Below are 15,495 nucleotides of genomic sequence, written 5' to 3'. Positions count from 1 at the left end.
TATTTATCCAACTGTTTAACTCCAATCAGTGTGTTTGTGTACAACTGAGAATATGAAAAAATGATATGGATTTTGATGTGTTAGATAATTTAGAAACTGGCATTACCTCATAGCTCTTTTGTTAGCCGTCAGTCACCATTGGCTTCAAGCTAAGTATACGTGTCCGGCACTTTCTGCATTCTGGAGTCACAAAGAAGTGATGCAGGAGGGGGAAACAAACACCTTTGTGAGTTCAAGACAGCAATTTTTAAATGAATGCAGGTAAAATATTTATTTTGAGGCCAAGTATCATGAGACATGAGAAGTAAACAAACGCGACCTAATAGAGATGTTTGATTAAAATAAAAGGACAAAAGTAGTACAGAAAAAATATGCACAAGACAATTATTAAAGTACATGCATACAGTACATGGTTTGCAAAATTTTCCATCCATCCATCCATCCATCCATTTTCTTCTGCTTACCCTGTTAAGGGTCGTGGGGGGGGGGGGGGGGGGGGTGGAGCCTATCCCAGCAGCCTTCAGGTGAGAGGCGGGGTTCACCCTGGACAGGTCACCAGTCCATCACAGGGCCAACACATAGAGACAGACAACCATTCACACTCACAGTCACACCTACAGTCAATTTAGAGTATCAATCAGCCTCGTCCTCTCTTGATGTCTTTGGACTGTGGGAGGAAGCTGGAGTACCAGAGAGAACCCACACAGGAACAGGGAGAACATGCAGACTCACACAGAAAGACTCCATGCCCGAGCTGGGACTTGAACCCAGAACCTTCTTGCTGTGAGCCGACAGAGCTAAACACAAAACTTTATTTCCCCTTTTTTCAAACTTGTAAATAGCAGTGACATACATTTCAACCTCTAGCTTTCTAATAGTCCCCAGCAGGGGGTGCTGTCAACTAAAAGTTGCAAACATGAAACAGGAAACACAAAGTTGTGTATTTGCTGTGGTGAGCTGGAGGCCATGTGAACTGGCAGGTGGAGGCTTTAGTGACTGGGGCTAAGTACGAGCATCCCAGGTGAGTAGAAGAGGACATGTATTACCATCAATCCATCCATTTTCTATCGCTTGTCCTGTTAAGGGTCATGGGGGCTGGAGCCTGTCCCAGCAGCCTTCAGGTGAGAGGCGGGGTTCACCCTGGACAGGTCACCAGTCCATCACAGGGCCAACACATAGAGACAGACAACCATTCACACTCACAGTCACACCTACAGTCAATTTAGAGTATCAATCAGCCTCGTCCCCTCTTGATGTCTTTGGACTGTGGGAGGAAGCTGGAGTACCAGAGAGAACCCACACAGGTACAGAGAGAACATGGAGACTCCACACAGAAAGATCCCGTGCTCAAATCCAGAACCTTCTTGCTGTGAGGCGACAGAGCTGACCACTGCACCACCATAAATCACCCTGTTTCTTAAAAGACCTGTAGACATGACATGCCTGCTAGTCATGACTCACCCAAGCACTTAAATAACACTTACACTTACATGACTTACAGCTGTTGCACTTTTTTCCTCTAAAGAGAAGTCAAAATTCTACTGTGGAAATGCAGAATGTCAATTTTTTTTTTATTTAAAAAAAAAAGAAGCTTAACCATGTAGATGAGTTCACATGAAATAACAGAGCAATAATTACAATAAATGCATTTATGCACATGAAATATAAAATATATGAACACAAACTGGCATGTGCATTTTTAAATCACATATTTGTCAGAGTACGAACTTAGAGTAGCGCCACCATCAATGGATCACAAGGAAATGAGTGAAACAAAAGGTTTCGTGTCACTGATGACAGATCAAACTGAAGAAGTTGCACGCTCTCTTGGTTACGTGATAGAAACTCTCGAAAGAACAGGGTCAATGCTGTTTTGGTGGAACATGATGCTCCTCTGTTGGTGTGCGTTGTTGCTGTCTCTTGCTTCTGATGCAGGTATGTCCATATACTCTGGTTTAAATGATACAGAATATAAATAAAACACAAGAGGTGAACACTACAGCTGCTCCCAGAGGTCATGTTATTTAGTCAGGTTCGATGTACTGCTGATGACCGAAGGCTCTCTTGCCGCTCTTCTCATCCCTTCCTTACATGATAGAGAACACTACGATGCGTGGAAGATCTGCTGAAAATATCACCTTGGAGTGTTCCGCGGCGGGATGTCCCAAAAGCATTCAAGGGTGTGTTGGGATGTATCTGTATCAAGTGTTTAAAGAGCGAAAGGAGGTGCTTTACTATCACCCTAAGGCATCATCAAAGGACAAAATCACCCCTGCAGTGAGGTACATCAACAGGATTCAGACTATAGGATCGCTGCAAAACCACACCATCACCATCAGCAACCTGACACAGGAGGATTCCGGTCTCTACAGCTGCGTCTACGTCTGGTTTCCCATGGCTGAAGTCCAGTGTAATGTCTACATAATTGTTGTAGAAGGTAAGCATTTCTTTTTATTCTTAAAAAAAAAAAAAACTACAACCAGGCAGTGGTGATAGGTCCAGGAGTGCATTCTCTGTCAGTCACCTGTTTGATTCTCCACTCAGTAACTGAGGAGATTTCTCAGTAAAACATGTAATGAATGAAAAGCACTTATGCTTTTTAGTGCAGAACAAAGCTAAAATGGATTTAACCAGAAGCAGTTTTCAAAAAAATAATATAAAAAATTAAAAAAAAATTTCCTTACAGGATAATGCTTTGAACAATATGAATTGTTGTATTTTCGCTAATCATCGTGATTAGAATATTTTTTCTGCCTTTTTCTTTTTTTACACTTCGATGTACTCCTCCCAGTGGGCGCCATCTCAAATTTGGTCCTAAAGTCCTAAAGAATTCTGTAAATATTGACTTTAATCCCTGTGGGTTCTGCTCAACGGTGCTACCTTGGTGGGTAAAATCCCACATAAACCTGTGCACTTTTAGCTGCAGTTTTGTTTCTTTTTGTCATTGAAATCTCTCAGGTGGTTGTTTATCCATCTCTGACATACATCGCACGTAGCTTTGCATTTTAAGTTGAGTTCTCTATCAGGTAGATTTGAGAGTCATTTTACTCATGTTTGTTTCGGAAATTGTAGTCGTTTGCCACAGAAGCAGAAATGCTAGACAAGACTGAGAGTGTGTGTGCGTTGATATGACTTTTTTTTTTTCCTTTTTCTTCATTTCACACAGGAGCGCCGCCACGTCAAACTCAGGTTACACCTACAGAAAAGCCTGTGAAAAGCCATTGTCCTGCAGTGTTTTTAGCCGTCATCATATCGTGTGTTGTCAGCATCCTGGCCACTGTGGTCTTGGCCCTGCTGATCATCCACGGGGTCAGTTCAGTTGTCTTTTCATGTATTAAACGTGAGACACACCCTGAAAATGGTTGCGTCTAGCACACATTGTTTATCTGTCACTCCATCACCCTCCTTCCGACCACAACTGCACCAAGCACGTGGTTAAGACTCCATGTGGGTGTGCGCGTGGGTTTGTGCAGAAGAGATAGGAAACCGCAGAAAACAGGTGTCTTTCTATGGGGTGCCGGATGTAAAAATTTGGTCACAATTTTCTAGCTGATATATTTTCCACATTTAGCTCACTTTAACTCACATTTGAGACAGAAATTCATGTAATGTAAGTTAATATCACAGTAAAACAACTTAACTTAACGTTAATGGTATGATGTGGCGGTGGAGTTATACCTTGGAGTGCAGGCCGCACATCTGCAACGGGGCCGGCTCTATGGGGGGCCAGACGGGGTAACGCCCCTTCAAACAAATGCCTTGCCCCCTCAAATCAAAATTTTTAGAAGTTTAGAAAAAAGAAACACATTTTGATGCACTCACTAATTGATATATAAGAAGTTGACAAAATTATCTGCAGTAGCAGAGAAATCCGCCGCAAAAGGTACGCGATACAGCACCAGCTATCAGCCTCCAGGTGGGACAGGTGGGCCCAAGTTGGACAGGTCTTAGGGTAAAGGACTGACAATGTGCAATCCAATTACATGACAAAAACATTTATCCAGAGCCCACCTACGCCCCCCCCCCCCCCACCACCACCACCACACCCTTTCGCACCTCCGTTGCCACCATGTGCCCCCTTCACATTTCTGTCTGCCCCCTTATGTATGCCCGTCTAGAACCGGCCCTGATCTGCAACAACCGCCGTTCAATCTCTCCTGTTCATTTAGATTTAGATTCAGCTTTTATTTTTTACATATGAACATATTTTTGACGAACACATATAACACGTTTTACATGAAATTCTGTCTCAAATGTGAGGAAAGTGAGCTAAATGTTGAAAATCAATCAGCTCAAAAATAGTTACTACATTTTTACATTCGACTTCCCATACATCACAGCTTCTCAAACTTGTGTACATTTACACACGTATCCAATAGTTGACTCAAGAACACTATCTTTATTATGAGTTTATGCGTAATGAATCCAGAAAATGTTTTTAAACTTTTCCATGATATTCTATTTTTCTGAAATGCAGCATCAGCCGTTACCACCGAAGACGTGGGCTCCATCAATAAAAGATTTGGCCGCAATAGTTTGCGACTGTCAACTGAAATTTTCCTGTTGTCTCGTAAAACATATTTTTACACATTTTCTAATATCTGCATTCCATACACACAATATCTGACAGGCAAAACTGTACGCACACAACAGAAGAACTAAGGAGGATTCCAACGATGGCGTGTATGAAGAGATGACCAGAAAGGGAGTGCAGCACCTCCAGATCACTCAACGTCAACACTGAGGTGTTTGAGGACTGGATTGGTGACCCTTCGCTTTGAAAAAAAAAAAAGTTTTTCTTTCTCTCTTTTTCTCGTCTGGGCTCAAATGTCAACATACTGCACTTAAAGAAAAAAAAAAGAAATTAAAAAAATGCCTGTTGCTTTTCTGTTCTTTTTTTTTAAGTTTAAATTGATGACGCTTCTTTTGCTTTATTGAGAGTGAATTATGAGCACGTGGGTTTGTGTGGCCGTCGATGGTTTGTTCAGCTTCAGGTAACAGGAGGAAATTATCTTTAAAAAAAAAAAGAAAAAAGAAGGAAGGTTTTTGATAGAAACTCTAACTTAAATCAAAGGAAGAACTGAAAAGTCCAAATTGTTGAAGAGACAGTTTCAGCCGTCAAGCAACTATCTAATATTTTCAAGTAATCTGTTTTTTTTTTGATAAGACAAATGCAGGACTTTAACGTTGTTATTCTAAATCATGTGTACAAGCACAGACAGTAAGAGACACATACAGTATTGTAGTATTTGTTAGTATTTTTGGACAGCAAGGGGAGGACAGATAGTGTTAGCTCATAAATGAGTAGCACTGCGTCTCTGAAGGTATTGTTCTCCATGTTACCACAATATCAATTAAAAGTAAGAGTGAAATAAATGCAGGACATTCCAGAATAATTGCAGATATTATTGGTGATTGACCAGAATCTATCAGTCTATTGACTCTTCCAGTGCAGTCAAAACCGTTCCCGCCTTTCCAGGAAATGAACTGCAGCCTACACATTTGTAATGATTTTTGACCTGAAATTACGCTGTAATTATATGTCAATCGACTTCACAATGTAACCTTGTCTAAAGTAAAACTTGTTTATCAGCTTGTTTAAAAGTCAAATAAACAAAGTGAATAAATGAAGTAAAAAAAAAAAAGTTTTGCCGATGACGGTTTTGACCAGCAGAGAGCAGCTTCGGACAGTTGTGTTGCTTTGCTTCAGCCTGTGCTCTATCAGGCAAACGCTCACAAAACGCTGCGCTTTAACGGCGGTAAGTTCCCAGTTCCTCGTCTGATGCGTGTTCAGGTGGACTGAGTAGAACGGGTGCCAGTAACTGCAGTGGAGGTGGTGCTTGTTCCATCGACATGACAGCCCTAATGAAGCCAAGTGCAGGTGCTCGTTCATTATCGACGCATATTTAGTTGGACTCAATTATTAAAATCCTCGAATTCTGTCTCCAGAGTTTAAAACTAATAAATTGTCTCCATTTAGGATCCGAGCGTAAAAGACGCTGCGTAACGGGATTTCCCTCCCTCGCTCCCTCCTCCCGCTCCGTGCGCGCACATCTCCTACTAATGCTGTCGTGCGGTCTCCAGACTCAGCATCCCACTGAGGAGCAAATCATCGAGCTGCGCGCATCACACGACACTTCTACATCTGCGCCGCCCGGAGCCACGCACTGTCGTCACGCACCGAGAGCGAGCTGTGCGAGAACAAGTGTAGGGAAACCCAGACCAAGTCAGCTCCAGGTTTAGGACGACGGGAGACCCCCCCGAGTTCCAGGATTCTCCTCTTCTACTGACGCCTGAGTGAGGTGGACCCGCAGCAAAGTCAGAGCATGAAGAAAACTCCGAATTCAGGTACAGAACCCAGTCAATAAGTGAATAATTTCGGTTGGACTAAATGTTTCGGGTTGTTAGATGAATGAAGAAGGATACTTTTGATGTTGTTTGCATGTCAAGTTATTATATGTAGTTTGTTATAAATGATCTGTTCGTTCGATGAATGTGTAAATTTGATTAGATTTTACATCACGTGATATTTCTGCGATTCATCTTTAATGACGTTACTTCCGATCATTTTCAGTCGCCCAGCTTGTCTCTATCCAACTTGTCAAACTCTTTCTCTTAGTTTTGCACCCTCTGTTTTGGGGTCAGTTTGTTTTGCAGCTGAGTGCGCAGCACCCAGGGGAGCACCTCCAGGTCCCCTGGCTATTAAAGTCGGATGTGCATCATCATCATCATCATCTGTCCTTCTCAGCCTGACCTTCTGTATGGATGCACTGGCCCCTCCAGGCTGTGCTCTCTTTGTACACTCATAGTGCTCTCTGAGTGTGTGTGTGTGTGTGTGTTTGTGTGTGTGTGTGTGTGCCCTCTTGCATATTTTGTTGGCATACATACTTTTGTGCTTGCTTTGTGTGGGTATGATTTGAAATTGTGTGTCTGTGTAAGCGTGTGTTATACAACATGTCTCTGGCTTTGCTCAGGCCCCATCTGCCCCCCCCCCCCCCCCCCCCATCATTTAGGAACACAGGATGGACTCTGGGGAAAAAATAAAGCAGTCTGTTTGAAAACAGACGCATAAATGTGGCACAAGCTGAGGCTGCCGAGGTTTGGGATGAAAACAGGAAACATATTTAACACCGACTCGGGAGAAAAATGTGTCATGTTCATACACGGCGTAAAACACCCGATGATTTTTACACTCGTCATGTTTGGAGGACACAGCATGTGTTCCTGTACGCTTGGTTTATATCTTTCTCACAGAATTATGTTCCTCATTAATATGCTGGAAGATCCGATGATCCAATTATTGCCACATGCAACCAGCATAAACACACAGCAGCGATCTGCCGCCTCAAGGAATCAGTGTTTGACCTTTCAGGAAGTCGATATGTGGGAGTGACCCAAGGTGAAGGTCCCCAAATGCAATTTTATTATTCCTAACAAGAGGTTAATAAAACGGTAAAGGTAAGGTTAATAACCTCCGTAAAGGTGTTGATGTTTTCATTGCAGCTTGCTTATCTGTCAACAAGCCTGCACAAAAATCACCCATCCGGATGAAACCCGTGAGAGGTGGTGAAACGTAAAAGTAATTTTGCCTTGCTACGTTGTTTCGGCGACATCTTGGAGATATTACAAATGATATGAAACGTGTAATTAGCTGGGAGGCCAGATATGGTTGGGACGGAGGACGACTGCGCCAGCTTGGTTGAGACTTACCAGTGGCGGTTAGCTTCTGAATCTGGAATCACACTCAAACTGTGGGGCTTCAGTTAAGGGTGGCCGAGCAGGAAAGTAAGCGTCAGAAGTCACGGCAATGACAAACGTGTATTTACTTGCTACTCTAGGTATCCAAATGTTAACTGCAGCCTGCGTACTTGGAAGATCAGGCTCCCTGTCGCTTATTTTTTAATGAGTTATGGGTGTTATGATTGTGAGGTCTTCATACTCTTGAGCTCTCAAGTCAAAAGGTGAACCATGACCTGGCAACCCTGCGCTGTCCTCCTGGTCTTCACGAATGCTTTCATTCAACATCTTGACCTAAAGGTGTTGAATTATCTGTCAAGCTGGGTGATTCCATGACTGGACTGAAGGAAAAGCCCGTAAGCAGTACACCACAAAACGTTTTTCTCTGGCTTCCCTTGCATATCTGTCAAATCTGCCGAGCAAAAAAAGGTCTATTTTGTGTAGACGGTTTGAAGTGTGATGCTGGAATCCCCTCAAGATGTTAAAGGCCTGGATGAAAACACCTCTCATATTCACTTCCAATGTTTTATGCTGTTTTCACATTTTCCTGCAGCCTCTATTTTTCTTTTTTCTCCAGTATCACAAGAAAGACTGAGAAGAACTACTTAGAACTGCACCATGTTGTTCTGTAACCTCTTTGGAAGAGGGTTTTGGATCATTTACTGTCATTCATCTTTTCCCTGAGATCACCAGTGAAAAATTGTTGTCTCCCATGTAGAAAAGGATGGTGAGCTTGTTGAGTTTAATGAGCTTGATGCACTCGTGTTGTTCTGTAGTTTCACTTTTAGTGACTTAGTGACCCTGAATAATCAGGGAGATACCCCCCCCCCCCCCGCGGAGTAAATGTACTGTTACACCCCACCCCCCATTCTGTTTTTTTTCTTCATATCTTCCTACGCATGAGAGATCTCAGTCAGCTGGGCTTTATATTCTCATGCTTGGGTCATTTTTGAGAACTGGCCTGTCCTCAGCTTGAATAGACTCCTTTGTGGTGAGCATTTGCTGGGGGGTGGGGTGGGGGGGTGGGGTGGGGGGGTGCTTATGTGGATTTATTAGGCTTTTCATCGTTGATCGAGGATTTGATAAAAACACAGCGAGGCGCACCTGAGGTAGATCTGTGGGTGAGACACAAGTAGTAATATTACTACATCCTATTGTATTTTTAGTCGTATTTGAAGTAATGACTGTGTACCACAATGACAAGGCTGTCTCCTGGTGCCTTTCTCAGTTTTGCTTGTATTACAGAGAAAGGAGTAATTATCACAGTGACTCATCATCTCAGTGCTGAGCAGCATATTAGAGGGGGCAACGGCCAGGATTTAGCCTGTTGGATTAGTTCTAGTGGGGGACGTGCAGACTTTGGTTCCCAAAGCTACAGTAATAGACTGTGCTCCTCTGTTCCATCCTGAATCCTAATTAAACGTCTCAAACAACACTTTCTCAGCAAAACTTCATGAGTCCAAGCAAAGTTGTACTCATCGGGATACTTTTTTTTTTTTAACTTTTGGTTGGTGATGAGATTCGTCGGGATTAATCTGGAACAACGGAACACAATTAATTGTGCTCAGCGGAAGTTCAGTTAAGTGATGCTATTGCTCAGCCTGTGTGAATCTGTCCAGGGTGCAGCACGCCTCTCTCTCGGTGTCAGCTGGGACTCCAGCTCCCTGTGACCCTGCATAGGATAAAGATACATGACTCATGAATGAATGAATGGATAAATGGATGGATGAATAGATGAATGTTGTCCAGGCCTACAATAGCAATGCCATCACCTTTTTAATGTGATCGTACCAGATCATCACAGTCTTGTGTCACACCTTGGTTGCAGCTAATTTTGCACTTCAAGGACGTGCTGTTTTTGTGAATAATCCGGGGGGTTTTTTTTGGTGTGAAATCTTTTCCTATGAACACGTTCAAAGTTTATACACAGTTCTATTTGTTTATTTAGCACAAAATTAGTAACAATCTTGCCCATGTATTGTACGGTGTAGTGAAAAAGTGACAAATGGTGTAGTGACAAATTTAGAAGAACAGATCAAATAAACCAATCAACAGGGTGAGTAGAACTGTTAAAAAAGGAAACAGTAAACTTTATTTAAGTGAAAAAAATAAGGAATAAAGAATCAAACCACAATCCAAAGTAAAGCAAATTAAAGAAACACAGACAGATCCATAAAACAGAGAGATGACGCAGCAGCAGTGTTTCTGACAGAGCCAATGTTTGGCATTTCTGAAATACATAATTTGATTCCTGTACTAAAATATGTAATATAAATAGAATCATTCATTTGGGAACGATGAGTCAATCGGTGTAGTATGCAACTGAGGATACCATGACTGGACTGCAGCATCCATCACTCTATGTCATCCATCCTCCCACTGAACCACTCCAGTTGCTCCCATGGACGAGCAGCAGATGAGAGGAGTCAATACAGCTCTTTATTTCTCTTCAACAACGACTCTTCAGTGACAGCTGAGCTGGATTCCCTTCGGTCTGAGTCATGTATTGGCCCGGACCGCCAGTGACATTCACCATTACTCCCTGTGACTTTGATATTCATCGCTGAGCTCCTATTTAATTCACTATCTCCGGGTCAAGCTCGGGGCTTCATATAATCCTTATCGCATTAAAGCCCCCACTTGAAAGAGTATTAACCACCTTTATCAGTCTTTTTCCGTAGGTACCAAGTACAAGGCTCTCAGTTTTAGCCTCTGAGGGTTGCCTTAGGTAACATTATTATCAACAAAAGTTCCTCTCATTTGAAGTTTCCTCCCTCGGATAAACTTTCCCTCAGCTATTAGCTTAATCCTCTCCCACCCACCACAGGAAATGACTCTTGTCTTTCCTGGTTTTATCTTTATTTCTTTTTGAGGATGTAATTCCAATCTGATTAAAAATAGGCTCTGAAATACTGAGCCATGCTTCAACAATGCATACATACATACGCACACACACACTCGCAGAAGACCTCACCCCCACATGAATAGCCTCTTATTCCCTCACAGCCGTGTGCACACGTATACAAGTATGACATCATCTGCCACTGTGTCACTGGCTATAAATAGAGATGGGTGATAATGACGTCTTTAATAAAAAAAATAAAAAAAGCCCCCATGTGAATAACATATGGATGAAAACAGGCCATGTCACTGTTGCTTACTATGATGAGCAGCCAGTCAGTCGTGAATGATTCGGCTGCATGTTCATTAAAGAGACACCTGATGTTGCAGGCAGATGTCATCATTAGACAGAATGACTGTTACTAGGCAGTTTGCTCCAGAATAATCCACAGTGACATTTAGGATGTATCTTGACATAGGTTGACTTCAACGCGTTATCCTCAGGTCTGCCCTCAGGGTGAGACGTCTAAACAATTTTAATAAAAGTTTATCGGTGATGACAGAGTTGTTGCAAGATTGTTTAGCAATGTTTATGTAAGAAACAGACCAGCAAACATCCGTTCCTACGCTAAAAGTGGTCGCGCATGAGTAAATTTGGATCACCTTGTAAATTACACATGGATGCAGATGTCCGGGTCATAGCGGAGGGTGGTGAGAACAGACCGCCAGAATATTTAGCTCATTAAAATAGTTCTTCAGGATATATGAGCTTGATAAAGAAGTCAAATGCACACAAACTTTACCAAAAATATCTGAGGAGAGCCGTTTGTGGTGCTGACATTTTCATGTTTCTAGGATGTCCAGACGATCACGACTTCACATGCAGGACATCCTCACATAAATTTTAACCTTTTTTGGAAGGTCACATCTTGATTGCTTGTTCAAACTAGAAAAATACTGTGTGCCTTTTACAGTGACCTTGACCTTTGACCCTTTTCTGTTCATACTTGAATCCTAGTGGATGTTTGTTCCATATTTGAAGACGTTTCCTCGAGGCTTTGCTGGGATGTTGTGTTAAGCTGACAGACAGCAACATACTGCCTCCGGTCTATCTTCTCTCACTAACGCTCACATCCTTGCCAGGTAAACGTCACACATTCACACCCATGCCAGGTCTTTGTCTCCACACCATGTCCATAACTTAGTTGTATGAAACTTGAGGCAAGTTTGGAGGAAGTTAAGCTCGGAATAATAGCCGCTTGATTGAAAGACATAGCGGGAACCTGCAGTAAAGAAACACAGCTGTCACTGATGTAACGTGGGTTCGCCCATCTGAGCAGGTTTAATGAGAAAATAATAAATGGGACATGTAGACGTAATGTTCCTGCAATGACCAGCATCTGCAGATACTTTATTCTCTCTTCCACAAGTCAAAAGCCGAATAAAACTCCTGCCTTACAGCAGCTTTGAAGAGACACGATTTATCAGACATAGAAGGCTTTTAAATCCCGGTGTTATGATGGTCGAGAGCTCAGTGATTAACAATGATCGACCATTAACCCAACCCTAGCGTGGAGGCACTACAACAGTCAGTCAACGTCTAGTTGCTGCTGTTGGGGTATAAACAGACACAGGAGATCTTGAATGTTGTTCCTGAATGTGCTAGAGATATAATGGGATAGCTGGGTGGTAGGACCCCCTAGTCAGGGTGAGTAATTCCAGCAGATTTCCCGGGAACAACATCTGAGGACTCTATCTAGATGAGTGCAGTCCTAGTAACTGCTAAGATACTACACAGAGCCCGAGAACTCCCAGGGCCAGGAATAAAGCAGCATCAAAGGTGCTGGACCACCACGAGAACAGCTTCACAGCTCTGTCGAACATACAGCATTGGTCCAATGAAGGAGTTCAACTGGTCTGAGATCTGAGGATCGTGAACCACATGATTTAAATCTCCCACTCAGGGACCTCTGTTCTGTGTGGATGCATCTACGTTTGTTATGTCTCTGCTCTCATTTATCATGTCTTTCCTTATTTGTCTGTCTGCCATTTTATGTGTAGATACAGTAGTTCACGCTAAGTCTTGTTTTATTTATTTGGGACGAACTCCATAGTAAGACTCCACATGAACACGGATCACTGCAGCTCATGTGTCAGGGTCTCCTTCTGGTGTGTGCCTGCATGCAACTGCGTGTGTGTGTGTGTGTGTGTGTGTGTGTACGTGTGTGTGCGTGTGCGCACGCACGCACGCACGCACGCGCGTGTGGAGATCGTCTGGGTCCAAGCGGTGGAATTGAACATCAGGAGCTTGGCATGCTGATTACAGATGTCTGAAGCCACAGGGAACCACAGGAACTCTCTTCTCGTTCTTTCTTCTGGTTCCCTGTCCAACATCATCCCTCCATCAGTTCAGGCTAATTTGCAGAGTTGGAGGTGGAAGCATTGGGACTGATGTGGTTGGCTTCTGGGTCTTAGGATAATCAGCCAAATCACACATGTGCCTCTCAGCTATTCTACAATGCACAGTTAAGCAGCACGGATTAACAGTGCAGAACACAATGAGGAACATTAGTAGATGATAAGCCAAATCAGTTCATGCAGGGTGGACGGGAGGTGCAGACACCTCCACAGTGGCTTCATGTCTATCTACAATATCCACACAGCACCCACATATCCATCAACAACAGACCCTTTCTTCCTTATAAGTGAAGATATCCCATTTTACCCTGCTGCCAGCTCCCTCTCAAATCTAATGATTACCTTATGGTGCAAAGGAAATAGCCAGCACTTTTCGCCCAGCCGTGCTGGGATGGATAGACATGCAGACTGCACTGGAGCACTTTTACACTCCAAATGACTTTAAAAGTGGGATTTAAGTAGTTTGGAGGAGAGGAGGCAATGTGAGTTAAAGGGAAAGGGTTCGCCAGGACTGTTAATTGAGCAGAATGTGTGTTTTTCCTGTGTGTGTCAAGCGGAACAGGGATCATGTATGGGTTGTTGTAGCGTTGTCTGGTTCCTGCTGAGGACTGGCTCAGTGCGTTTCAGTCTCTTACTAGACATCAGCAATGATTCGGCCGCATAAGTTTTGCACTTTGTTTTGACTGCTGATTTTGTGAGCTGTGAAACACATTCGGTGGTTGGGAATTTGTGATTGAGTGCTAGTAATTATAGCTGTCAGCATTACTGCTTGGATTCACTATTATCAGAGAGGACATCAAACCTTAACATCAAGAAAGATATTGCAATACAATAAACCAAAAGTTGAGGATATATGTACTTTATGTATTTTTTCTTTTTTTTTTTCTACCAGCACCAAGCAGATTATGTTTCCTGTCTGTCAGAATTATGCAAAAAACGACTTTCTTGTTGCTTGGAGCAGGAGTGATGTACGGTCCTGAACCCAGGACATTTTGTGGCAGATCCAGATCATTTGGAAGATCAGGGATGTGCGTTTTTCCCCTCTTACCTCACCGTTGCATGATGGGATTTTAATTGATAACTTCCTCATAACTTTCTTACAAAAATATTACATGGACCTTTAGGAGTAATAGTATTTATTTACCATATAGCAGTTTTGGAGATAGAGTTAGAGTTGGATGTGATAACGCACATTGCAATTAAACGTATACTGATGATGGGCGTAGATTAAACGTCACATGTGTAGTATATAAGTGAAAGTAGAAATGTCTACGACCTCACACACATTTGTGGAACTTTGAAGCAGCAACTTTGTCTGAGGCGTATTTCAATGCTCTGTGTGTTTTATGTGGACCCTGATGAAATGGAGTAATTTGCCTCTTAATTGTAATTGTCAGACTGACTCTTTTGACATTATCAGTTCTCTCAAGTTGATACATATAAATGTATCGAGCATTTTGAGTTTTTGATGCATTTTTTCTAAAATATGTCACCAGTTCCCGAATTCCAAAACTTCCCATTGATTCTGCATCTTGTATGTGGATACATTTAATGTAATATTACAGCCAGGGGGCGGCATGTGTCAGTGGTAGAGTGACCGTCTAGCAACCGAAGGGTTGCTGGTTCGATCCTCACTTCCCCCCCCGCAGACCATGTTGAAGTAGAAGAAATGACTGGTGACCCATCCAGGCAGGGTGAACCCGCCTCTTGCCAAATGCCCCCCCCCCCCCAGCTCTAGAAGCAGTATAGAAAATGGATGGATGGATGGAAATACAGATACAGACACACAGTGATTTGTTGTTCATTCTGATGCTGTAGGTAGAAAGAAGGGTTCATTCATCATGTGATCTGGTTCCGTGTGCCTGCCTGTTGCTGTAGTTCAAAGTCAGACTCAGTCGGTCTTCGCTCATTCATAGGTTGCCAGCACACGCCCCTATCATGGTAGCAGGCAGCAGCAGAGGCCAACAAGGAAGTGACGCACAGTAAAAAGGGTCTCATTCATATTGGTATTGCACCATATGGGACAGAAACAAGAAAGATATGTTTTCCGCCCACTAAATCCTAATAAAGCTAAACATCAATATAAATGTGATAGAATATCTGAGATGTAATAAGGATAAATCGCCTTGATAAAACTATGGAACATGTCAACGTTGTTACAGGGAACCATCAGCGTTGACTAGCAGAAGTATCAAACAGATTTTTCAGATTAAGATGTATGAGTTGTGCAAAAAAAATAACACGATGACAGTTCTGAGATGATCAGTTTATTAAATCCAGGCTGTCTTCACCCACCAGCTCAGCAGATTTGAAGCTGCAGCTCAACACAGTGATACGGCTTTCACCTGACATACATTTCTCTCTCTCTCTCTCCTACTGAAGACTCAGATCATTTATGAGGACCACGCTGCTGTCATCAGGCCAGACTGGAGGAGATACAATCAGACCTTACTGTCTGAAGAACACCTGGCTTTCTTCTTCATCATGCTGAAAAGGATT

The 15,495-nt window shown here is 42.7% G+C and overlaps 1 protein-coding gene and 1 long non-coding RNA gene across 3 annotated transcripts in view; both read left to right on the top strand.

The window, feature by feature from the left end:
- The first annotated feature begins 499 nt into the window (after positions 1-499).
- LOC147257368 (uncharacterized) lies at positions 500-5,570 on the top strand. 2 transcript variants are annotated; one of them, XR_015117587.1, is made up of 3 exons: positions 500-2,437; positions 3,167-3,309; positions 4,631-5,570. It is a non-coding gene; the product is annotated as an uncharacterized LOC147257368 (long non-coding RNA). The 2 variants fall into 2 exon arrangements; XR_015117588.1 differs by having other exon boundaries at positions 4,478-5,570.
- A 189-nt stretch (positions 5,571-5,759) lies between these two features.
- Positions 5,760-15,495, top strand: part of septin9b (septin 9b) — a 71,201-nt gene continuing 61,465 nt past the window's right edge. Inside the window, exon 1 of the mRNA XM_086211262.1 lies at positions 5,760-6,348. Coding sequence (XP_086067388.1) covers positions 6,327-6,348 — 22 coding nt within the window. The 5' untranslated portion in view covers positions 5,760-6,326. The remainder of the gene's footprint in view (positions 6,349-15,495) is intronic.

The sequence above is a fragment of the Aulostomus chinensis genome, chromosome 8 (genome assembly GCF_037954235.1).
Source record: "Aulostomus chinensis isolate RoL2024-O1b breed Wild chromosome 8, RoL_Achi_v1.0, whole genome shotgun sequence".
NCBI lineage: Eukaryota > Metazoa > Chordata > Actinopteri > Syngnathiformes > Aulostomidae > Aulostomus > Aulostomus chinensis.
The sequence above is the reverse complement of the archived record's forward strand: the minus strand, read 5'-3'. Positions and strand labels throughout refer to the sequence as shown.